Source organism: Muscardinus avellanarius, assembly GCF_963383645.1.
Source record: "Muscardinus avellanarius genome assembly, chromosome: 13".
NCBI classification, from domain to species: domain Eukaryota; kingdom Metazoa; phylum Chordata; class Mammalia; order Rodentia; family Gliridae; genus Muscardinus; species Muscardinus avellanarius.
The window spans coordinates 90480233-90505614 of NC_137799.1; the positions used below are offsets into that span (position 1 = coordinate 90480233).

At 46.5% G+C, this 25382-nt stretch overlaps 1 protein-coding gene across 1 annotated transcript in view; it reads right to left on the bottom strand.

Moving 5' to 3' along the window:
* SLC28A3 (solute carrier family 28 member 3) overlaps positions 1-15278 on the bottom strand; it is a gene marked incomplete at both ends in the record, with an annotated part of 116320 nt that extends 101042 nt beyond the window's left edge. Inside the window, 7 exons of the mRNA XM_080709002.1 lie at positions 1629-1740; positions 5539-5593; positions 5862-5980; positions 7747-7805; positions 11179-11247; positions 11539-11581; positions 15189-15278. Coding sequence (XP_080565128.1) covers positions 1629-1740; positions 5539-5593; positions 5862-5980; positions 7747-7805; positions 11179-11247; positions 11539-11581; positions 15189-15278 — 547 coding nt within the window. The remainder of the gene's footprint in view (positions 1-1628; positions 1741-5538; positions 5594-5861; positions 5981-7746; positions 7806-11178; positions 11248-11538; positions 11582-15188) is intronic.
* Between the last annotated feature and the right edge of the window lie 10104 nt (positions 15279-25382).

Genomic DNA, 25382 nt, shown 5'->3' on the forward strand with positions numbered 1-25382 from the left:
CCATCACCACTTGCTGGGCACCTAAGACAGCGTCTGGCACTGAGACATGAGTCGTTGCTGGTTTCATCAGTCGGAGATGAGCAGGGCAGAGAGGGAATGGACAGAAAGTCCTGCCAGTTCTCCTGAGGAGAGGTGCTGGGGTTCCCCACCCAGCTGCAGCTAGAGAACTCCGGAAAACCAGGAAACAGTTTTCAAAGACCTTCACCCCTTTCTGCTCAAGAAGAAAAATGCATCACTACTGGGAAAATGAGCCTGAGAAGAAGGGCAGGTGCACTCGGAGGGGGTTAACTCAAGCTCAGCCAACTCTCAGGGCTCCCAACTTGTTAAGTACCAGGAATTGTGCTCTTTCTGTCTCTGTGCCCCCACCCCTCTTGTACTGGAGATTGAACCCAGGGACCTTCTACCTCCACATTATAGCACCGATATTTTCACATTTTATTTGGAAGAAGGATCTCACTAAATTGCTGAGGACTTACTAAGTTGCTGGGATGGCCTCTAGCCTTGAACCTCTGTCTCAGCCTCCCAAGTGCTGGTATTTCAGGTGCGCCACCATGCCTGGTCACGCATGCATTCTCTTAACAGCTATAGTAACTCGTCCTTGTCCCAAAGCAGAGATGTGTATACAAGGGTGCTGCATCTACACTAAAAACTACCGGGAAAAGAAAAAAGGAAAGAAAGGAAGGAAGGAAGGAAGGAAAGAAGGAAGGAAGGAAGGACGAACCTTTAAAATATACCTAAAGCCAATCAACATTCCTGAACTCTAGCCCATCCCTAATAAAACCAGCTTTTTCCTTTGTCCGGAGAGTCACCCTCACCCTTACACTCTCTTGATCATTGCCATTTCCCTTCTGTTGGAGCAAGACGTCTCAATAAAGGCTAGTCATGGTGGTGCACACCTGTAATCCCAGTACTTGGGAGATTGAGACAGAAGGATCACAGGTTCGAGGCCAGCCTCAGGAACGTAGCGAGACTGTTTCAAAATGAAAAATAAAAAGGGGCTGAGGGGTGTAGCTCAGGGTAGAATACTCTTGGGTTCAATCCCCAGAACTGCAACTCCCCCCATAAGAAGCCTCAATAAAGAGTCTTATTCACTGCCACACTTTGACCACAGTCAAGACCATCCCTAGCTGCATCCAAGAAATCCGACACAAGCACCCCTGTGCGAGTTCCTGGGGCTTTTGATATTAAAGGCGGCTGGAGCTTGTACTCAGGCACCTTGCGGGCAGGAGAGTGTGTACCTGGGAGGAAGGCTGGGGGCTTCTGGTGCGCTGGAGACGTTCTGTCCTCCTTCTGAGTGGTGGTAACCTGTGGAAATGTGTGAACCACATGGACATTGTGTCTCCATTGCAAAAACAGGTGGTGTTTGCAGTGTGCAGGGTGCCTGAGTGCCCCACTCCGGGAGAGCATTGTGACTCCACCGGGCCTCATCTTCAGGCCTGCTTTCCCGTTCAGAAAATGGGCGTAACAGTCTCTCTCCTTATGGTATATGGAAGGCCTAGCCAACCTCGAGATTAAAACTCCAGTACCTTGTAAGGGCCATCTTCTCTAGCCCGCATTCTTCCTCCAGATGGGACAAAGGAATGCGTGCTAACAGGCACATTTCAGAGAGGTGATATTCAGAAGCAAACCTTTCCTGGAGCGATTGGTGTGGAGGGGCTGTGTCCAGCCGCAGCCATCCACTGCGTCCCATACGGGGCAGGCACTCCGCTCCTCTGCTTCTTCTCGGCTGCTGCTCCTTATCTGGAGGGTGGACCGGGAAGGAAAAGCCCCTGCAGCTGCCTGAGCGAACAAAGTAGAGATTCCGAGATACCACAACAGGGCTGTTGCCGGCAGGCGTGTTTATGGAGGAGGGACTGGAGAATCCTGTTGGTATCTCCCAGCATGCACTGCCTCAGCCCCTCCAGGGAAGACCTTGGCGTTGCATCATGAGGGAGGAAGGATTCCCCAACTGATCTCTCTGCTCCCCTTACTGGGGTTTCCTCTTGTGAACTTGTGAAGAGCTCACCTGGGTCAAGGCTGCTGCTCCATGCACCCCTAGTGTCAAGTCTCCCCTCTGAGCGGATTCCTGATGGGCTCAGCTCCTCACTGATGCAGCTGGTGCTTCTTCCTGAGAGCAAATCCTGTCTTATCATTTTTGCTGCCTGGCCCAGGGCGTGGGAAGGACCGTGCACACTCTAAGTTGGTTAAAAACAGTAAAGAAACTAGTCTCAGAGCACGTCCTGATTCTGATAAGGTTCTGAGCAGAAGAAGGGCAATCAGTAGAAAGGAATTTCTGACCTTCAAAGCGACTCTAGGTCACAAGCAGCCCTCTGAATCCACGAATCCAACCAACCTCGGTCAAAGCCGCCATGTTAGGTCTACACCGAGCGCGTCTGCATAGAACCTGCACAGACATTTTTTTCCTTGTTATTGCTGCCTAAAATATAGCATTACAACTGTTTACACAGAATTTGTATTGAGTAGTCTAGAGATGGCTTAAAGTATATAGGAGGATGCGTGCAAGTCACATACAGATTCTATGACATTTTATATGAAGCACGTGGGCATCCATGGAGTTTGGTATCCATGAGGGATCCTGGAACCAGTGCCCATGATACCGACTGATGACTGGATGTTATGCCAGAGAGAACAAGGGCGTTGCTGGCCCTTTACTGAGTGAGAATCTAGGATTTGTGGTTTAAAGCTCTTCCTGTTGCTAAAACACTCATACTTCACAGGTTCTCATTGTTTATCATAACTAAGTATTTCCACTAGCCGGGCATGGTGGCACATGCTTGTAATTCCAGCATTTGGGTGGCTGAGACTGGAGGATTCAGCTAATTATTGAGGCCCTTTGCAACTCAGTGAGACCCTGTTTCAAAATAAAGAATAAAAAATTGGGCAAGGGGTGTAGCTTGGAGGTCAAATGCCCCTGGGTTCCATCCCCAGACCCGAAAAAAAAAATTTTTCCACTGAGTTTGAAGGTCTGTGATTTACCCACACCCACAAACTGCTTCTAGTTTTCAGTTATAGTCATAGTTAAGTTTTAAAAATAGCTTGATTAGCCAGGCATGGCAGTGCACACTTGTAATCTCAGCATTTGGGAGGCTGAGGCAGGAGGATCATGGTTTGCAGACAGCCTCAGTTTAGTGAGGTCCTTTGCAACTCAGTGAGACCCTGTTTTACAAATACAGAATAAAAAATAGGGCTGAGGGTGTAGCTCGGAGGCAGAATGCCTCTGGGTCCCAACCCCAAGACCGCACACACAACAACAACAAAAATAGCTTGATTAGGCCTTCTTTAAGAAATAGTTAAGACATTGGCGCATTGGTTTAGGGCAGGATTAAGCTTTGTAGTTTGTTGCCAGTAGCCAACAAGCTACAGTTCTCATGGTAGAGTCAGCGGGAACACACACCCCGGACCTGAGTGCTGTGCAGTGCAAAGCCTGCCGCCTCTGCACTGGACACCAACAGGAACACCAGCACACACACTGCTGGGCCTCACAGCCAGGAGTCCAGGTGGAAGGCGTCAGCGGGAGAAAGCGGACTTCCTCAGCTTGACACTAGGGGCACTAGAGAACTTAGCGTTTCTTTCTAGGACGTCAGGAAGGATTTGTTCTTTTTGAGTCCAGTTGGCTGCAATTTCCCACATATTTTCTTTGTGGGTACTCAGAAGGGACATTCTCCTGATGTAATGAATCCCATTCTAAGTGCCACGTTGACCTGGAAAGGTATGTAGATTACTTGTGGGCTCAGCAGACACTCAAGAAGATTCCCTGGTTAAAGCGATCTGATTCAAATAGAGACCCCTGCAGGACACACTGGATTCTGGAAGGGACACCTGGGTGTGCAGCCGAGGGAGCAGAAGGAGCCGGGAGCAGCCTGGCTTCCTTTTCCCGTATTCTTTGGTAGAGCTTGAAACTTTAAGAAAAAAGGGCTTTCCCCAAACCCTTTCAGTATCACCCTTTAACCACCCTGTTGACTTTGCTAGTGACACAACTTCCTGGCTGAACAATTAATCAGCTCACAGCCTGTTTCAAACTTTCCTTCCAACTGTCTTTTTGTTCTGTTTTATAAATATTTACTTATTTACTGCTGGTTTGAATCTTCTGCCCTGCTTTTTTTCCCCCAGCAAACTTTTATTGCCGGGCGTGGTGGCGCACGCTTGTAATACCAGCATTCGGGAGGCTCAGACCTGAGGATGGCAGTTCGCGGACAGCCTGAGCTACTTAGTGAGGCCCTCTGCAACTCAGTGAGACCCGGTTTCAAAATAGAGAATAAAAAATAGGGCAGGGGGTGTAGCTCAGAGGTTGAATGCCCCTGGGTTCCATCCCCAAACCCATCTCCCCCAAAACAAAAACTTTTATTGTTTTACATTTTTTGATATTAGGAGTTGAACCTAGGGACGTTCTACCTCCAAGCTATACCTCAGACATTTTTATTTTGAAACAGGCTCTCACTAAGTTGCTGAAAGCCTTGCTAACTTGCTGCGATCTTCCTGTCTCAGCTTCCCAGGTACTGAGATTACAGGTGTGTACCCTATCTCCGTCTTTATCAAAAACAAACAAACAAACAAACAAAACAAAACCTTTGCTAACCAGGGGATAAGAGAGGATGAGGAAGGAGGCCCTGCCAGCCTCCTTCCTCCCTCGGGCAGGTGCTGCTGGGGCTGGTTCTGCAGTCCTGCCTTGTGCCCACACCAAGGGACTTATCTGCAGCAGAAGCTTTAGTTTTGTGCCTAATGGGCTCTCCATGGGTGGGGACTAATCTATCAGGCCTTCCTGTTTTCAGCAGCTTTGGGCAGCTGAGGCGTTATGATTCTGGAGTGGGAAAGGATTTTATATCTCAAGGATAAAATCACTTGGTTTTTACGTAGCGTCCAGTAAGTTCTCTGAGGATGGTCTCTGAGGCTGTGACTTCAGCATGACCATTTTAGCAGAGCTATTTGCTAGAAGTTTTACTTTAGTAGGAGGTCTTTCAAGCTTCTGCAGGACCGTTCACCATGGGGCAGAACCGTCTCCCACACAAAGGGCATCGGGCGACATCAGACCGGAGGCCGGGCACTTGGGGGCAGTGTCCTCGCTCAGCGCCCCACATTTGCAAGGTGCACAGTATTCAGTTGAAATCAGTCATTTATTTATTTATTTATTTATTTATTTATTTATTTAGTGGTACTGGGGGTGGAACCCAGGGGCTTTCTACCTCCGGGCTATACTCCCAGACCCATTTATATTTTATTAGAAACAGGGTCTCACTAAGTTGCCGAGAGCCTCACTAAGTAACTGAGGCTGGCTTCGAACCTGCGTGATCCTCCTGTCTCAGCCTCCCAAGCGCGGGGATTACAAGCGTGTGCCACCACGCCCGGCTGAAATCAGTAATTTATAATTGGCAATTTTTATTTACAAAAGCAAAACAAATGATCAGAAGAGCCTCAAGACATTATGATCTAAAGGGTCAAAAGAAAAAGAAAGTCTAGCAGCGGAGATGGGCATGTGCATGGGTGGGGCCATGGGGATGCAGTATGGAGTCTCCATACATTCAGGAAGAGTGATCCTCAGACCTCCAGCTCCACCCTGCTCTGCACCCCAAACAGCTGTGAGGAAAGAAGTGACCTCCTGACGGTCAAATGGGAGGGAGGGTGGAGCTCAAGACCTCCCCCGGGGTGTCTCTACTCTGTTGAGAACATGTGCGGCCTTAAAGGGGGAAACATTAGCTGTAACACTGGTGTGTGGCCTCTAAGGGGCCCGGGCTGGAGCCTGATGTTTTAGAATATTGTCTTATTGAAATTCCGGGGAAGGAGCGTGCTTAGGCGAAAAATGGTCCAAGAAGGGTCCTGAAAGGGTGTGTGTGATAATATAAATGGCTTCTCAGGCCCTTTCTTACGTAGAACACAGTGCAGAACCTTTTCCCTGCGCAGTCCCGGACTTCCCGTTGTAGACTGAGATGCTAGGACTTGAAGTTCTCCCCATGGCTCCCTCCGGAGGGTTAGCAATGCGGTTCTTCTGCAAAGAGATAGCAAGCAGGCCTGAGGCTTTGACTGGCTTCCTTAAGGAGGGAATCAGCAGGCAGACAAAAGCGCTGGATCCGAAAAGCATTTGCTGGAGAGGGTGTGTTGTCCTTTGGGACAGGGGTGTGTTCTTGGGTGGATAGATGCAGGACTTGGACTTGCTACAGTGCAGGAAAACCACGATGGCCCTGGGGTTTGCTTTCCTAAGGGCCCAAACAACGAATCCATTCCTGCAGGTGGCAGGTTAACCCCCCACCCTTGCAGGGCTATAAACTGCCGGTGATTTTCTGAAGATTTCTGTGGCAGTCCCTGGTGGCAGGTGGCAAGAGTGTCAGGCAGGCTCTCTGGGAAGGGCTTTGCCTGCTGAGGACGGAGGCAGTCACCCCCAGCTCTCCACTGGTGAGCCAGTGTGGCTTGATCGTTGGTTACTGGCCTGATTGCTACTGATCGGCTCCTTTGTGGTGTGGATTCCTGACTAGGAGACTTCAAATGACAAGGCTCCTTCCCATGGGCGACCATCTTAATCGATCCCCACAAGGCACTGTTCTAAATGTTCTAAATGTCATTGAATTCACATTATAATGCCACGAGGTCCTCCTTGCTGAGGGGGAACTCTGCAGGGTCCTGGGGAGGGCAGAGAGGGCCACATTCGGGGCAGCACACAGATCATCATTTTTACATGCCGCGCTCCTAGGAGAGCTTTTAAGAGTTCAAACGTGTAGGTAAGATGCTATTGATTTTTCCAGGACCATGACTTTACAATCTTAAAAATCTCAGTAGAGCTTTCCTCTGGGAGCCGCAGGTTTGAGAGCATTGTGGTTTTCTTGGGGACCCTCCACCTTCACCTGGTCCTGGTGTACATTTCTCTCTCGGTTACAAGCAAGACATTTCATGTGGTCATGTACAGGGATTAGACTCTTTTTTTTTGGTGGGGGAGAGGATAAATAATGGTAGTGTCTTAGTGTGTGTTCTGTTGTTCTAACTGAATATTTATTATTATTATTATTATTATTATTATTATTATTATTATTATTTAGTGGTACTGGGGGTGGAACCCAGGGGCTTTTCTACCTCCGGGCTATACTCCCAGACCTATTTTATACTTTTATTTGGAAACAGGGTCTCACTAAGTTGCTGAGAGCCTCACTAAGTAGCTGAGGCTGGCTTCGAACCTGTGCGATCCTCCTGTCTCAGCCTCCCAAGCGCTGAGATTATAAGCGTGCGCCACCATGCCGGGCAACTAACTAATTTGCAAAGAATGTTTCTTCAGCTCCTCACTGTTCTGAATTCTGGGAAGTTCAAGACCAGGTGCATCTGGGGAGGCCCTTCTTTCTGGCGGGGACTCTGCAGGGTCTCCAGGGGTCTCCAGGCATCATGTGGCCAGAGAGACAGCGTGCTTGCTCAGGTCTATCCTCTTTTTATAAAGCTACGATCCCATTGTATAGCGACCCACCTTGGTGGCCTTATCTGACTTTAATTACCTCTTCAAAGTCTCACCTGCAAATGCTGTGGTCAGATTAAGTTTCTACCTTCTTAATACCTCACAAGAGGGATTAAATATCGACGTGTGTTTGGGGGAGGCATTCAACCTCCTCCTCCTCAACTACATTATCATCGTGATTCAACCCCATCACCCTGTAGTTGATGGTGGGTAGATGTCACAGAGGGTCAGAGAAGGGCAGTGACTCTGTGGTCACTCAGGATGCTCCATGCAGAGGGCACTTCTAGGGGGAGCAGGGTGGGCTTGTCACAACATGGTACCTTTTGTCCCTTGTTCCTCATCTGTGAGAAGGGCAGGGGCAGCCCTTGCCTGGGCACTCCTGCAGGAGACAGCAGGCCCAGGGCACTGGGCAAGCCTGTGCTCCTGAGGAGGTAGCGTGGAGGCAGAAGCCGGGAAGGAGGCTCCTCTGCTGGCCTCTGTGCGTGTGTTGAGAGAAAGTGTTCTCTTGGATGGACAAATTGCAAAGGGGGTGGCTGCAGCCCTGGGAGATGCAGTTCTGGAGTAGAAGTCTCTTTAGAAGTTACCCATCACCCAAGAAAGGCCCACACCCCTGGCTGGTAGATGCAGGGCTGAGCTCAGTGTCTCTCTCTGCAGGACTCTACTGCAGGGGCCCCTGTACATCTTATTTTATTTTGTTTTAGCACTGGGGATTGAACCCAGGGGCATCCTATTTCTGATCTACACCCGCAGCCCTTTTTATTTTGCAACAGGATCTTGCCAAATTGTTGACCTTGAACCTGTGGTCCTCCTATCTCAGCCTCTCAAGTACTGGGCTGACAAAGCATGCACCACCATGCCTGGTGCTTATACATCTTAAATAAAGTTTTCCTTAGCTTTCTTAGGATTGTCTTGAGTGATTTTTCATTAATAGTGGAAGTTGGGGAAAGGTGGGGGAGAGATGAGAGGAAAGGGGGAAGGTAATAGGGGAACCCCTGGGGAAATTGGAGTGGGGGTTGGAGCCCAGGAGGAAGACCTTTCCAATGGGAGAGGAGGAACAGGCCACTCTCTGGGTTGCTCTCGGGCTGGTTGTTACTTGGAGCTGGGCAGGAAGCTGTTAAAATGCCCCTTCCAGCCGGGCGTGGTGGCGCACGCTTGTAATCCCCGCGCTTGGGAGGCTGAGACAGGAGGATCGCACGGGTTCGAATCCAGCCTCAGCTACTTAGTGAGGCTCTCAGCAACTTAGTGACACCCTGTTTCCAAATAAAATATTAAAGAAAGGTCTGGGAGTATAGCCTGGAGGTAGAAAGCCTCTGGGTTCCACCCCCAGTACCACCAAAAACAAAAACAAAACAAAATAACAACAACAACAACAACAAAAATGCCCATCCATGGATGCCCTCTGGGAGCTCCCCAGGTACCCATGTCACAGCTAGACTCACTAGGCAGAGGTTTAGCCTGAATCTCTCTAGGGGTGGAAAAGATGACCTTGACCTAGGACTGCTGAGTGGCCCCTCTGCACGTCTGGTTTCTTTGTGGGCTCTGGGCAGAGGGGCTTTGCTTGGCTCTTCTGCCCCTCTGATGGAAGCAGTTGTGACTCCCAGGACCATAGTTCTTGCGACTTAACCAGAGGGGTTTGTGAGTGTATTTGCATATATCTCCAGAAGCAAATTGCTTGGGCAGGATGCCTCAGCCAACTGCAGAGAGTCTTGATGCATCCTGGGGGTGAGAAGGTGGTCTGAGTCAGGCTCAGGTGTGGGAAAAATGATACTACAACCGCAGCCCGATGGGTGAGTCTACAGACCACGGTGGATGGGAGGGTCTCAGTTGGAAACCAGCTTCGGGAGGGTGTGGCTGGTTTCTGTTTTGCAGGTGATGTTGCCGATCTGTGGGTGCTATTCAGGCCCAGTTAATGCTGAGTGTTAATGCTTATAGGAGGAGCTTTGGGGAAACTGGCTCATCATCATTGCCTTCCTGCTTCTTTAGTTCACTGGCGAGGAAACAGGCTTAGGGAGATCAGGCTGATGTCCTGGAGTGTTACAGCTGGCAAGCTGCTCAGCAAAAAAGAAGATTCAGAGCTGGGCGTGGTGGCACACACGCTTGAATCCCAGCGTGTGGGAGGCTGAGACAGGAGGATGGCAGGTCTGCAGGTCTGTAGCCAGCTTCAGCAATTCAGTGGGGCCCTCTGCAACTTTAGTGGGGCCCTGCTTCAAAATAAAAAATAAAAAGGGCTGAGGGTGTAACTCCAAGGTAGAATGCCCCTGGGTTCAATCCCCAATACCCCCTCCCCAAATAAAACAACAACAATACAAATAAACCCAACAAAAACGAAAACAGAAGACTCCGAGACTTGGGGCTGGGAGGGAGAGGAAAAATGAGTGAGGGGCCTTTGGTTCGCCACTGTGGATCCCTGGGCCCCTGTTTCTCTGTCAGGTCTACATGAAGGAACTGTGCTAGGGTTTTATCTCTCAGCTACCAGTTCTAGCATTTCACAGCAGAGCCCCTCCTGTGCACATCTGGCTTTTCCGTTTGATTGAATCTCTAAATAAAATACTGTTAACTAGCATTAGCTCCAATAGTACATCATTAAAAACAAGAGAACCATCCTTTGATCGATTGTAAATGGGTCCATTATATAATAAAGAAGAAAGTTAAACTTGCAATGCATCCAATTAATTATATAACCTGGTAGTTCGAGAAGAACCAGCTAATATTTTGCTTTCCTTTTTTGGGGGGGTGAACGGGGGTTTGAACCCAGGGGCATTCTACCTTGGAGCTACACCCCCAAGTCTGTTTTTAATTAATTAATTAATTAATTAATTATTTTGGTGGTACTGGGGGTGGAACCCAGAGGCTTTCTACCTCCAGGCTACACTCCCAGACCTATTTTATACTCTATTTGGAAACAGGGTCTCACTAAGTTGTTGAGAGCCTCACTAAGTAGCTGAGGCTGGCTTCGAACCTGTGTGATCCTCCTGGCTCAGCCTCCCAAGCGCGGGGATTACAAGCGTGCGCCACCACGCCCGGCATTTATTTTAAAAAATTTGAAGTAGAGTCTCGCTTGAGGGTCTCACTAAGTTGCTGAGGTTGGCCTCAAACCTATGATCTATACTGGGTGTGGTACACATACCTATAATCCCAGGACTTGGGAGCCTGAGACAGGAAGATCACAGGTTTGAGGACAGCCTTGGCAACTTAGTGAGACTCTAGCAACCAAGTGAGATCCTGTTTTAAACCAAAAAATAAAAAGGGCTGTGGATGTAGCTTGGAGGTAGAATGCCCTTGGGTTCAATCCCTAGCGCAGAAGATAAAAACCAAAACCCAACCCCCAAACTTGTGATCCTCCTGTCTCAGCCTCCCAAGTACTGGCATGTGGCCGGCTTGGTTCCTTTCTTCATGCAGTAAAAATTTAATCTTCAAGTTATGATGTTAAAAGCAGTGCCAAGTGTGGTATATATAGTTCACTTAAATAGGTATATAACACACACATTTCATATGAATTAATAAAATATTCATAGCAAAAACATACGGTCAATACATGTTGAAAGGAAGTTTCTGATGCTCGGGCTCCCATGCTAATTAGCGTTTCCCTTGTCTTCTATGGCATTAAAGATTCATCATGTATGCCTGGCTTCTTAAAACGTAATCCAGTTGCGAAGATCTTCAGAGGAGCGTCAGCTGGTTCCCTGGGCCATCGGTTTCAAGGCCGTAACCACTGATCCCCTTGGGAGGCTTCCTTTGCGTCTGGCCTTCACCTCTCCTCCGCAGGAGCATCCTCGCATCTGGGCAGCCGAGGCTGACCCGATCGTGGCCCGCGGCACCCGCTGGAGAGTAGGGCGGCTCAGAACCGGGAGGCCCCTGAGCGTTGCAGAATTGAGCCTCTGGGAATGGGTGCTGGGAGTCAGCCTGGGTTTGCAGGAAATGCTAAGAAGGGGTCAACACCGAGTGCTGGGAAAGGGGACAGGGAAAAAGGGGCTAGTCGGGTGACATGGCAGGCACGGGGTCAAAGCAGAATCCACATTAGCCCTGGACCACTTTGGACCTGGTGAATTTTGTGCCAGGTGAATGCACTTCTATTAATATAAATAAAGCTGGTTAGGGCTGTGCTTGCTCACCTGCACGGCTCAGGCTGTGGCTCACCTGGTGATGCAGGTGCCCCTAAGGGCGAGCAGCCTGTGATGACCGAGAGCGGCCACCGGGGGGTAGTGTTTCCCCTTGCTTGGCCCGAGCTCCGGGCTGGGGATTCCTGTGCCCCTCCCTCAAGGTTCAATTTACGGGCCTCGAGCAAAGAGGCAAAATAGGATCCTGAGTGGAAAATAATGGCCGTAACAGATACTGTCTTTCTCCCTCTTGTCTTCTCCCCTGCAGAGGCCATCTCCCCTCGGAGGGCCGCCTAGCTGCCAGCAGAGCGCAGTGTAGCCCCGGCGGCTGGGGCCGAACCTGGTACTGTGGCAAGAGGGGGAGCCTGGGGGACCCTAGGAGAGCGGAGGGCGGCCGGAGGGGCGAGGCCGCGGAAGGGGGGGATCCATTCCGGGGTCCCGGGGCCCCCAGGTCAAGACCGCGCCAGAATCACAATGAATAAACACAGATTCCAGGGACGGGTTTCTGAAGGACTGTGCCACCGTCGGGCCTGCTCTGGGGTCTGGGGTCCAGCCCAAGAACCTGCGTGTTTATTAAGCTCCTGGGAGGAGTTTGGGGTCCTATGGAGATTATTTTTTGTGTGAGAGGGTTCTTTCTAGTGAGACAGGATGTGCTCCTGGGAGCGTAGCACCTGCAGGAGGGCGCAGCCCTGGGATCTGCTCCTCCAAGCCCCTTAGCTAGTTTGCATTCATTTCAGGACTTGCCCAGCCAGGCGAAAGCCCCTGCCCGCCTGTGGCCCAGCACTTGGGAGGCTGAGACAGGAGGATCTCGGTCCATGGCCAGCCTCAGCTACTTAGTGAGGTCCTTTGCAACTCAGTGAGACCCTGTTTCAAAGTAAAGAATAAAAAATAGGGCTGTGGGTGTAGCTCAGAGGTAGAATGTCCCTGGGTCCCATCTCCAGTACCGCAAAAAAAAAAAAAAAAAAAAAAAAAAAAAAGTATTGAGGTTTTGTTACAGTTGTTTCACCGAATCATCTTTTCCTTTATTTTTTTTGTCTTTGTCTTTGCTGAAATATTTTAAAAAATCTAGAATTTTAGTAATTTCTCCTCAACCTGGGCATTTTTCACAATCTCTGTCGTTTTCAGAGGTTGATAATAACCTCCGTAAGGCTATGGGCTGGGCATCCCTGGCATGAGAATATGAAATCGGAACCACTCTAGAACCTGAACCTTTGATGCCGTAGGTGGAACATGATGAAATTTTGTTTTATGGGCAACATTATTAAAAATACCATAGAAAATCGAAAATCACCTTTATGTTCTCTGTGCACAGTGGATATGAAACATAAGTGAATCGCTTGCTTTCTGTCTTCTAGATCTTATTAAGTATTTGCAAAAATTCCAAATTCCAAACAAATCCTATATCTGGAACAGTTTTCTGGTCCCAAGGTTTCATACGAAAGTGTGCTGTCTAATTCTGGTTCATACTCAAAATTTATCCTTTTATGATTAGTTTGAAGTCTGGGTTAGTTGATGTTGTCAACTAGTGTTAGTTGGCAACACATGCAGCCTCAGGGGTGCCCTAGTGGGGAGGGGTGTTCAAATCAGCACAACTTTTTAGACCAAAACGAACATAAAGGTCTCTAGAAAGCACCGTAGAGACGGTCACAGATTTGGAGTTGGAGGGTCTTGGAGAGCGCTCAGCAACCCGGCTCCCAGCCCTGGGCAGGCGAAGGCGGCTCTGTGTTCAGCGCATCTTCACACCGCGTGGTCCCCAGAGAGACTGTAGAGTCAGAGTAGAGACTCCTTAGCTGACTGACCACAGTGAACTACTTAATTTCCCCAGAGCCACACACTCTAGCATGGAAAGGCAGCGCAGAAGCTGTTAGCGCGTTGCCTTGGGACCCTCTCCGCAGCTCTGCCCACTTTCCTTCCAGGCCGGGCGCCCCTGGGTGCCCACAGCATGCACACAGGCCTGGCTGGAGCAGCCCTGGGCCTCTGGCAAATGCCCACGGACCTGCCCACGCCAGCTCTATGGGCTAATATAATCACAAATTTAATCAATGTGTAAGTTGGTGGAAAAACAGAATTGTGTCTATCTTCTCTGAAATTGTTGAACATGATATAAAGACTTGGAGCACGTGCGCTGATTTAAATCGGGTGATGGTTGCAAGGGCCAGGGAGAAATGAGAAAAACCTGGTGACAGTCCCCATTCCTGTCCCTGATGGCGGGCGCTTATGTTCTTGTTCCAGGTTAAAGAAATGAAAGCCAGAAATCATGGCCAATCCACAGAGGCAGAGTCTATGAAAGACCACAGGGATATCAATTTGCAGATCTGTCTTCAAAGAAAGGACGTGATTCAACATTAAGGGCAGAGAAAGAACAATCACATATATGAAATTAAATTAAATGTGAGGTACGTATATAGCTTTTTTTTTTTTTTTTTTTGGCAGGACTGGGGATTGAACCCAGAGGCATCCTATCTCTGAGATGTACTCCCAGCCTTTTAAAATTTTGTAACAGGGCTTCACTAAATTGCTGAGGTGGGCCTCTAACTTTCAATCCTGCTGTCTCAGCCTCTTAAGCATTGGGATTACAGGCATGTGCTACCACACCCAGCACATAGCGTCTTCGGCTGCCTATTTCAATTTCTCCCCCCAGTTAACCACCCATGTACAACTATAGATAATCTTGGTTATAAGGGTTTTGTTTGAATAATAAGTACTTAGCTACAAGGATGATCCTGAGGAAGAAATGAAATTAGATGGATTTTCTGGTCTAGCATTGTGAGTGTGGCAGGCACTTGATAAATATAAATCTGCATTCTCCTCTCTTTCTTTTCAATGATGAGAAACTACAATTTCCTAGAATAGCCAGTTCTATTTCTCAACAGCCCTAGATTGTTTGAAAGCCTTCTAAAGCCTGCTTGGAATTTCTTTTGGGGATAGATTTGTCTTTGGGTATACACAGAACCAAGGGCTGTGAAGACAGCCATATCCTTCATGAGCCTCTTTCTTGAACTCTACACTAATAATAATTTCAAAGTTCTTTCCTATTTCATCCATTCTTCTCTGGGCAGGCGCCTCATGACCTCCGTGAGACTCCAGATGTCTGCATTCTATCCACGGTATCAAAGAATGAGCCTGGTGCCGGGCCCCCTGTTCTGGACGCTCCTTCCACGAAGCCAAGGTGGGTGTTGCTGGCGCAGGCCTTGTTCCCAACCTCAGCTTGCTAGGCCTTTCCTTGGGGCCTCTGCAGAGCCTTCTCTATCCTGAGACCCTACATTGGATTTTTTCCCTGTCTGTACAGGGAAATCCATATGGGTCACATTTCATCTGAGTTCCCGCCCAGTTTTCTGGTCTGACTTCCTTCCGTTCGCTGTCTTCATCAAGTAACAATTTTCCCCAGTGTGATGCTGTCGGCTAAGGTGTCAGGCAGGCCGTTTGTGGTCTCTCCTTACGCTCTTGGTATACGCCACCGAGTGCCACTTAATGATGGGAAATCGTTGTTGCCTGAATGTCACAGCATGTACGTAGCACAAACCCCATGACTGCAGTGTCCCCAGGTGATGTACTGCAGTCCCCAGGTGATGTACCCCAGGTGATGTACGTAGCACAAGCCCCATGGCCTGCAGTCCCCAGGTGATATACCCCAGGTGATGTACTGCAGTCCCCAGGTGATGTACCCCAGGTGATGTACGTAGCACAAGCCCCATGGCCTGCAGTCCCCAGGTGATGTACTCTTCCCTGGTCACTGTGGGATAGGGGACCGTCATTGACGGAAGTGTTATGGGGTACAGTGACTACGTACTAGGCAGTCAGTGGATCAGAACACAGCTGTGTGGCTTCTGCACCCAAGTCATTTCATCCTCAATTAAGGAAACATTTATTAAGTTGCATGCAGGCATTGTTCTAAATGCTAGCAGTACTGTAGGGGACAAAACAAAAATTCCAGCCTAGTGAAGCTTATGTTTTGATGGGTGTAATTTTGGCTAAAATGTCTTGCCATTACAAACATCTTTATTCTTATTTAATTCATCTCTTATTTATTTATTTATTTATTTATTTATTTATTTCAGGGGATTTAAACCAGGGGCGTTCTACCTCCAAGTTACAACCCCAGCCCTTTTTGTCTTTTATTTTGAAACAGTCTTGCTACATTACTGAAACTGACCTTGAGCCTGTGATCCTCCTGTCTGTCTCCGATTCCCGAGTGCTGGGATTCCAGACCTGTACCCGGTGCCCAGCTTTCTGCTTATTTCTAATGGTAGTTAGTTGAGGAGTTAGTATACGCTGTTGCTCTGTTGTTGGTCTTCATGCAAGAAAGACTGTGAACTCATGTAGAGCACAGATGTCTCCTCACTAGAGTGGAAAAAGGCCCGTTAGCATACTCTTGGGGTCAGTCCCCTTCCTTTAAGAATCATCCAGGAACTTTCTGGAACATTTGCAATCTAAAGAGAAATGTCTCTGAACTTCTTTTTTTTTTTTTTTAGTGGTACTGGGGGTGGAACTCAGGGGCTTTCTACCTCTGGGCTATCCTCCCAGACCTATTTTATACTTTATTTGGAAACAGGGTCTCACTAAGTTGCTGAGAGCCTCACTAAGTAGCTGAGGCTGGCTTTGAACTTGTGTGATCCTCCTGTCTCAGCCTCCAGGCATGGATCAAGACTCCAAGCATTAAACTTCTATTTTTTTTAAATTTTTAATTTTTTTTATTTTTTATTTTTATTTTATTGGTGCACTGTATTCATACATCATAGTGGGATACAAACTTTTGTAGACATGCATGCACACATCACCCAGTCAGCCCCCACCCGATCCCCACCCCATTCTCTCCCTATCCCTCCCTCCCATGCTTGGCTTAGTGGTTGACATCTAGTATTATAGCAATTTATCCAAAATTAAAAATGATAATCTCACATAACAGTTTCATTTGTCTGATACCAAGCTTTTGATGACTTAAAGATAACATTTCAATATTTCTTTTTGCTTTCTTTCTTACCAGAGGATATTTTTTTTCTGTTTTTTTAGGTGAAACTATCATATATTTATATATTTATTTTTCAGAAAAAAAATCTATCCTAATATGGAATATGGATTCTAGATACCCAAAACGATCTTGAAAAAGAACAAAGCTAGAAGATATATATTTTCTGATTTCAAACCATATAAAGCTACAATAATTGAAACAGTGTAGTACTGTTCTAAAGGCAGATATATAAACCATTGGAGTTAAATACAAGCCTAGAGCTAAATTCTTCCCTATATTGTCAAGTTATTTTTGACAAGGCTTCCACGAACATTTGGTGGTGGAAATAATAATCTTTTAACTAAATATTGTTGAAAAATAATAATTACATGGAAAAGAATAAAATTGGACCCTTACCTAATCCCACATACAAGTATTAACTCAAAATAGATAAAAGACCTAAATATAAATCTTAAGACTATAAACTTTTAGAAGAAAATCTGGGTCATAAAACCTCACAACATTGAAATTGGCAGTGATTTCTTGGATATGATTTCAATGGCACAGGCAACAGAAGAATATACAAACTCCCTAAAAAAATAAAAAAAAATTGTATATCCAAAGACAATGTAAACAGAGTTAAAAGTTACTAATAGAATTGGATAAAATATTTCCAAATGCTATATCTGAAGGTATATTAATATTCCAACTAGAAATCCTAAAAATTAACAACAATAAAGGCAAACAATACAATTTAGAGATAGGTAAAAGACTAACATAAATAATGAATCTCCACAGATAACCAATCTTAGTTGTCTGTTGGATGGAAACTCTTGTTTCTCTGGTTCTGGTGTGTGTTACCTATTTCTTCTTTGTAGTTAATCTCTTTGAGTATTTTCTCTAGTGCTGGTTTTGAAGACATAAATTCCTTCAGTTTCTGTTTGTCATGGAAGCTTCTTATTTCTCCATCTAATTTGATAGAAAGTTTTGCTGGGTAGGAAATTTTTGGCTGGAAGTTGTTTTCTTTCAGAGTTTGGAATATGTTACTCCAAGCCCTTCTGGCTCTCATGACTTGGTTTGGGAAGTCTGGAGTGATTCTAATTGATTTGCCTCCGAATGCCACTTGGCCCTTTGTTTTTGTTGCCTTTAAGATTCTCTGCTTGGCTTCCACATTGGTCATTTTGACAATTATGTGGCGTGGGGATCCTCTTCTCCGATCCTGTCCAAAGGGAGTTCTATAAGTTTCCTGGATCTGTGTATCAACCTCTTGCTCTATGTTTGGAAAATTTTTTGCTATTACTTCCTTGAAGAGATTGTTGATCCCTTTGGTTTCACTTTCTTTTCCCTCCTCTATTCCAATTATTCTTAGGTTAGCTCTCTTAAAATGGGCCCATATTTCTTCAATGTTAGATTCCTGCTGTTGGATATTTTTTTCTAGATAAGAAACTATGCATTCATTTTTGGATTGCTCATCTTCTAAGAGTGAGATTCTGTTCTCCATGTGGTCTAATTGGTTGTTTGTGCTTTGAATTGAGGCCTTTACTTCATTAATTGCATCCTTTATCTCTTTTTGGCTCTCTCTGAGTTCTTTTCGAAGCACCTCTATTATTTCTACAGTTATTTTCCTGATTTGATCTTCTAGAAATCTCTGATTTTCTGTTTTATTGGGTTCTGATGTTGTGGGGTTGTGGGCATTCATTGCTCCAGTATTATTCCTCTTTCCCATGATTTCAGAAGTTTGTGCCTTCTCTGGGTCCTTCCCTTGGGTCACTATGACTTCACTTAAGGTGCTCTGGATCTCGAGTCTGTGGTATCTCAGACCCCACTACTCCTTTACTGGGTTGTATCACAGAGTCTCCGCCCAGGGAGTCGATAGAGGCTGCTTTAGACTATGGGGGGTGCCAGGTTGCACGTTCTCCTATGGTGTGATATCTCTGCCACCCCCACTCCCCCACTGGGTCAAGTCCCAGGGAGTACAGTACTGGGATTTCTCCTCTGTGGCCCACAATTTGACTCACTGTTCTTGAGTACGCAGATGTAGCTGTACTGGACTCGGTGAATTCACTGCTGCTGCCGCCGGTGGCAATATGGCGCCGCTGCCACGCCCTTGGCCGTGAGGCTGGCATATTTTTTCTTCTCTGGTTTTGAGTTCCACTTTGAGTCCCTGCAGCATGTGCTGAGCTCAGCCACTGGGAGCTTTAAATGCTCTCTGCGCCGAAAGACCCCGCCTGGCTGTTCCGCAGTGGCTCACCTTGGCTTGCTGTAGCCGTCCGGTGGGTTCGCCGCTGCCGCCGGCAGTATGGTGCTGCTGCCGCCTCCTCGGGCGCATGTATCTCCTCTGTGGCTCTGAGCTCTGTTCTCAGTCCGCTTTCTCTCTGGAGCCTGGTGGTTTTTTTGTTTCTCTGGTGATGGTGTTTTCTGCCTATGAAAGGTGCTGATTTTGTGGTAATGGAGATTGGTTGTTAGCGGGGCTCTTAAGCCCCGCTAAACTTCTATTTTTTAAGCGAGGAAAACAAATCTTGTCTTTGGTCGGCAACTCTGTGTCTGGAGCCTCTTGCCACTTGGGGGCGCTGCGAACACAGATGATTCCCCTCCAGCCGCTCTGAGGTCTCTGCCCCAAGGCCCAGTCCAGGCAGCTGGGGCTCTTCAAAGAAGGCCACGCGCCTCCCTCTGAGCCCCACACAGGCCGGGATGCTTCTTCCTGGATTATCTGGAGTAGTTCTTAGTTCTGGAGAGCTCCCCTGGGATCTGAAACCCTGCCTCTCCCTCTCTAGCCTTGGGAATATTTTGCCTATATAGGTGCAGAGATAGAAAAGACCAGGGTCGAGGTGCTTTTCTTTTGCATTCCTCAAAATCCAAAAAGATTTATCTCACTCTCTTGTTGAGGTGATGCTAAGTGGCCAGCCTTCCCAGTTCCTTTCGGGCTAAAGCGAAGATCTGATTACTTCCAGAGGAAGCCGTCAGTCAGCCAATGAGCTTCTACTTCCCAGGGAGTGGTGGGCCACCCGACTCCATCCCTGCAGCCTGGGGGACATAGAGTGAGGTGGCGAGGAGACATCTGAAAACACACTGCACAAGTTGCCATTTCTCAGGGGCCGCTGAGGGGTTTCTGTTCATCTTTACATCTCAGTGAGAGCAGTCTGAATGTATGCCATTTTCAATATGATCCACACAAAAATAAAATAAATCTCATTGAGAAAAATAAAGTCATCCAGGCATCACCCCTAGCCATGCACATGAGCTATTTGGTCCCCAGAAGAGCCCTGCAGGACAGCTTTATTTTAGCCACCTGGCAAAAGAGAAAGCAGGTCTCGCTGTGAGCTTGGAAGTTGCGTGGGTGGGCTTTGAGCTGCCTGGGTCCCCACTCAGATCCTCTCCCTCCTCCTCCTCTGTCCTTGGCTCCTCCCAGCCCCGGAAGCATCCGGAGGACCATGGAGAGCTTGGGCTCACTAGTTTCTCCTTAGCTGCGGGCTTCTGTGGTGCCCGGCCCTTTGCCTGCATGTTTCTCTCTTGTACCATTTTCATACTGGCAGTGGCAGCATGCTGCTATGACCGATGCTTAGCGTGTTCTGCTGAGTTGAAAACCGAAGGGGAGCACACTGGCTGAAGTGTGCTGTTGTGACTTTTAAAATTAAAATTAACAGCTGGGCGTGTCTCACGCTTGTAATCCCAGTACTTGGGAGGCTGAGACAGGAGGATCGCGCAGGTTCGAAGCCAGCCTCAGCTACTTAGTGAGGCTCTCAGCAACTTAGTGAGACCCTGTTTCCAAATAAAGTATAAAATAGATCTGGGAGTGTAGCCTGGAGGTAGAAAGCCTCTAGGTTCCATCCCCAGTACCATAAGAAAGAAAAAGAAAAAAAAAGAATTTACGTCTACTAGAGAGATGTTGGGCTGGGCATGGTGGTGCATGCTTGTAATTCTAGCATTTGGGAGGCTGAGACAGAAGGATCTAGGTTTGCGGACAGCCTCAGCTATTTAGTGAGGCCGTTTGCAACTCAGAGACCCTGTTTCAAAGTAAAGACCAAAAAATAGAGCTGGGGTGTAGCTCAGAGGTAGAATGCCCCTGGGTTCCATTCCCAGTACCACACGCACACACACACACACACAAAAAAAAAAAAAAAAAAAAAGAAAAAAAGAAAAGAAAAAAGGAAAAAAAAGAGATGTCGGAGTTCTGATCTAGTCAAAGTAGAGCTGTTCATTATCTAAGACCCAGAGAGATTGGCCTTAGGAGGAAGGACCATGTCTCAGGAGTTAGGGACTGAGAACAAACTGAAATAAATCTGTGTGAAAGCCAAAAGAGAAGCCAGGTGGAGTGGCACATACCTATAATCCCTGTATTTGGGAGGCCGAGACAGGAGGATCAAAGGTTCAAGGCCAACCTCAGTAACTTAGCCGGACACCACTTCAAAATACAAATTAAAAGGGCTGGGTGTGTAGCTCAGGGGTAGATTGTCTCTAGGCTCAATCTCAAGTACCACAAATAAATAAGTGGATAAACAAATAAATATTAAAAAAAGCCCCAGTCCAGGACTCCACAGGGCCTAGATGACATGTTAGTAAACTAGCTGCTTATCAGAACAAAATGCCACACTTTCTAGAGGGAGACACACACAGAGTGCCTACAACGTATCCCTTCTCTCCAAAGGCCTGTTCTCATGATGCTGTCACCTCTGTATTAGGTTCCAATATGTGAATTTAGGAGAGACACGTACATCTACACCACAGCAGCATATAATAGAAATGTCTAGACGTGGACAATCCAGTGAAATGGGAAGACCTTCCTTAAAATTAAAAAGGTCCCAAATCTCTCCACGGATTGTCTTCTTTGGGAAGAAAACCGAGAGTTGGGAAACTTCTATGATGATCTAGCAGTGACCTGGGCTCCTCACTCCTGGTCCAGGAGCTAAGATTTCAGTGACCAGTGAAACTAGGACTAGCCGAGCTTTGGCCATGAGACTGAATTTCTGATCTAGAATACTAAGTTGGTGGTTTTCGAATTGGTCTTCAGGTCTTGACTGTTTTTCTCTGACCACTGGTGGAAAGATGTGCCTCTCTAGAAAGCCCGGTCTCCCTGCTGGGTGGCTCAGCTGAGAAATGCCATTTTGAAAGATACTGAAGCGTTTCTTTTCTTTCTTCTTTAAACAGATTGTCACGTGGTCCATTTGTTTTTATCCCGATGGATTTTGTGGGATAGGCGGCAGCAGTAGAGAATATTATGTGCATCTGGGAGAGTATCTTAGATTTTGCTGGACATCTGGATGAAGGATAATGAAAGAGGGAGAAACTTTAGTATCTGAGCAAAACTTGTCAAGTCTTCAGAAGAAAGAGCTTTCAGCTTTTTGATTTGCAACAGAAATCTAGAAGTTTTTTTCATAGTCAACTCCAACTTGTGTATTCAATTAATTTAATTATTTTTTTTTACCTCCTCAAACTGCATTTTAAACTTTTGATGAGTAAGGACCCCGATGAGGTATTAGGAAAAATTGTAGTCCTCTGTTTTTAGCTACAGTTAGTGGAGCATTTAGTATTTTTAGTAAAAATTATCCTGGCTATAGATTTTTTTTTTCTTTCCCTAAAAAAGAAAGTTGCTTTCTAATCAGAAAGAAAGTAGAAGATGTCTGTTGTAAATCTTTTTATCCTGATTACTATTGGACATGGGGCGGATTTACTGTTCTTGGAATAAGCACGTTTTTTAAATGAGGGAATAAAAATCAACATTATTAATTATTTTAAGAAAAAAAAACCATCTTGAATCATGGAAACGCTAATTCCTGGGTCCTAATCTTTCTCCCGTTTCTAAGGGCTGATGGCTTCTCCGGCAGAATTATGCTTTTGTGTTCTTGGAACTCTCTGAATTGATTAATAATTTATGTTGGGTGAAATGATATGCGCCCAGGGAAGCGCGTTGGTCTCGTGCTGGGCAGCTTCAGCTACTCACATCTTGGTGGGAGCGTGGAGCAGCCAGGCAGCCCAGAGGCGAGGGCAGAGGCTCAGAGAGGAGGGCACACGTGGCGGGCCTACCTTCGCCTCCTCGTTTTCAGTTGATAAGGTCTCTTGCACGTGGACCACATGGAATTACACAGACTCTGTCTCTCCTTCTTCGGATCCTGTAAACTCTGCTACATTTAATGATTTGAATTCTTGAGAGAGAGAGAGAGAAAAAAAAGCCTTTCCTGGGCCCCAGGCAAATTAGCATGCAGCTGAGAAATAGATTTTAAACACACGAGCAGGACTCATTAACTTTTCTTTTCTTCTGATTCTTGGGCTACTTCCACTTTAGTTTTAGAAAATGAAGGATTTTTTTTTAAATGAGTTTTGTGATATTTGCTGAAGGTTGTAATTTTAGCAAATGCTAAATAGAAACAAGTTTTTTTCTTCCCTCTTGCCGTCCGCTCTTCTTTGAGCAGTGTTCTCAAATCCTTTGCCCAAACAGGCGACATAGCTGGCTTCCTGAGACCGGCACCTGACTGGCCGGCAGAGATTTCCACAGCCGCCTCTCAGCTTTGCCTTCTCTACAGAAACACCAGCTTCGCAGCTGGCGGCACCATTGTGGAAGCGAGCGAAGCTTGCCTTGCGCCAAGAAGTCCTTGGGCCTCCCTTCCCGTCTCCAGAAAACTAGTGCCTGGATACGCAAGTGGACGGTGATACTTTTTCATTGTTATTTTTATTTTTGTGGTACTGGAGATTGAACCCGGAGCATTCTGCCTGAGAGCTATACTCCCAGACCTGTTTTATTTTAATTTATTTTGAAACAGGGTCTCACTAGGTTGCTGAGAGCCTCACTAAGTTGATGAGGCTGTCCTTGAACCTGGGCTCTTCTGTCTCAGCCTCCCAAGTACTGGGAATACAGGCATGTATAAGGGTGATATTTCTTTTTTATTTTTACTTAGAAGAGGAAAGATTTATTGAGACTCATGGTTTTGGAGGTTTCAGTCCATAGGGCCAGCTCTGAAGCGTTCATGTCAGCGGCTGAGGTGGCAGAGTGTGGTGTGACTCTGCGCTTGATACCATGGAGTCTGGAAGCTGCTCCCCTGTCGTGAGGCGGGAGGCCGCTCCCTCATCATGGAGGACGGAAGTTGTCTCCTATCAGAGAGGATGGAAGTCGTTCTCACATCATGGATGACGGAAGTTGTCTCCTATCAGAGAGGATGGAAGTCGTTCTCACATCATGGAGGACGGAAGTTGTCTCCTATCAGAGAGGATGGAAGTCGTTCTCACATCATGGAGGACAAAAGCTGCTCCAGCATCATGGAGGCCGGAAGTCTTTGTCACATCATGGAGGCCAGAAGTCACTCTCACTTTATGGTGGCTGGAAGCTGATCTCACATCATGGAGAGTATTTTTTAAATATGAAATATGGCTTTATTAAAATTATTATGCTCACTAAACAGGTTAGAGAAGCCCAACAAATAATAAAGAAGTAAAACACAAAAGATAAATACCTCAATCCTGTTTACCATTTATGAGCAGAGATCAATCAGTTTTGCTGCCAATGTACGTACAGCAAATATTGTGGCCTCTGCAGGACAGATGGTCTTTGTCACAACAGCTGGACTCTGTAGATATAGGAGGAAAGCAGCCATAGACGGTCTGTCAACAAAGAGGTGCGGCTGTGTTCTAATAAAACTTTATTTGGGTCCAGCTTTGGCCCCCAGATGTAGGTGGCCATCATTTGATCTAAAGGAACTCTCATTTTTATGAAGTACACATCATTGCCAATTCTTTTTTTTCCCCCCTCTTCGCGTCTATGTGAATATAGTAATAGAGAAAAAAAGAAATAAGTTTATAGAAATAAAATATCTTTTTGAAAATGAGAGCTATATTTATACATATTTAAAATTCATTTTAATTGATTTTATCAGAAGAAAATGAACTGAAATGGGATTGCAAGAACTGTGGAGATTCAGAGCGCTCTCCCTCCCTCCTTTCCCCTCCCTTCCTTCCTTCTTACTGGAATTGAACCCAGAGACATTCTACCTCTGTGCTACATCCCCGCCCGTATTTTATCTTTTATTATGAAAAAAGGTCTTGCTAAGTTGCTGGGAGTCTCACTAAGTTTCTGAGGCTGGCCTTGAACCTGTGACCCTCCAGTCAGACACATTTCTTTACCACCAGTGATTATGATTTCTAAAATATTTCTCAGAAATTAAAGGAAGAAGAGATGATGAAAAGGCTGGGGATCTCTTTTGCCTTTTAATATTTCAGTTGTCAAGCCTGGTGTGGGGGAACACATTTGTAACCCCAGTGCTTGGGAGGCTGAGACAGGAGGCTCACAAGTGTGAGGCCAGCCTCAGCAATTTAGTAGGCCCAGCAAAGGCGAGGTGTAGAATTCTGTGTGGGGGAGGCAGTAAATAATTGGGAGGATTCCATAAGTCTTTCAAAAATCTTCTGTTTCTTTCATTTGCTGCCAGTTTTGAAATTTAGGGCAGGAAGTTATATCGCCTTTCCTTGATCGGAATTTGGATAAAATTATATTTTGATTTATAAAAGTTTCTTTTGAAATTTTATTAATAATTAGGAAATGGCCATTTTCTTATCTTTATACAGATATCTCCTTATAGTCTACGTAGAAACATATATAATGTAATGGGGATTGAAGCCAGGGGCATTCTATCTCGGAGTTACATCTCCAGCTCTTTTTATTTTTTATTTATTTATTTATTTTTTGTGGTACTGGGGTTCCTGGAAGCCCTTCTACCTCCGGGCTACACTCCCAGACCTATTTTTACATTTCTATTTGGAAACAGGGTCTCCTAAGCCAGCGCGCGCGGCTGGCTTCGAACCTGCGCGATCCTCCTGTCTCTGCCTCCCAAGCGCGGGGATGACAAGCGTGCGCCACCACGCCCGGCTTATTTTTTAGTTTTTTTGAGGCAGGGTTTTACCAAGTTTCTGAGACCGGCCTCAAATCTAC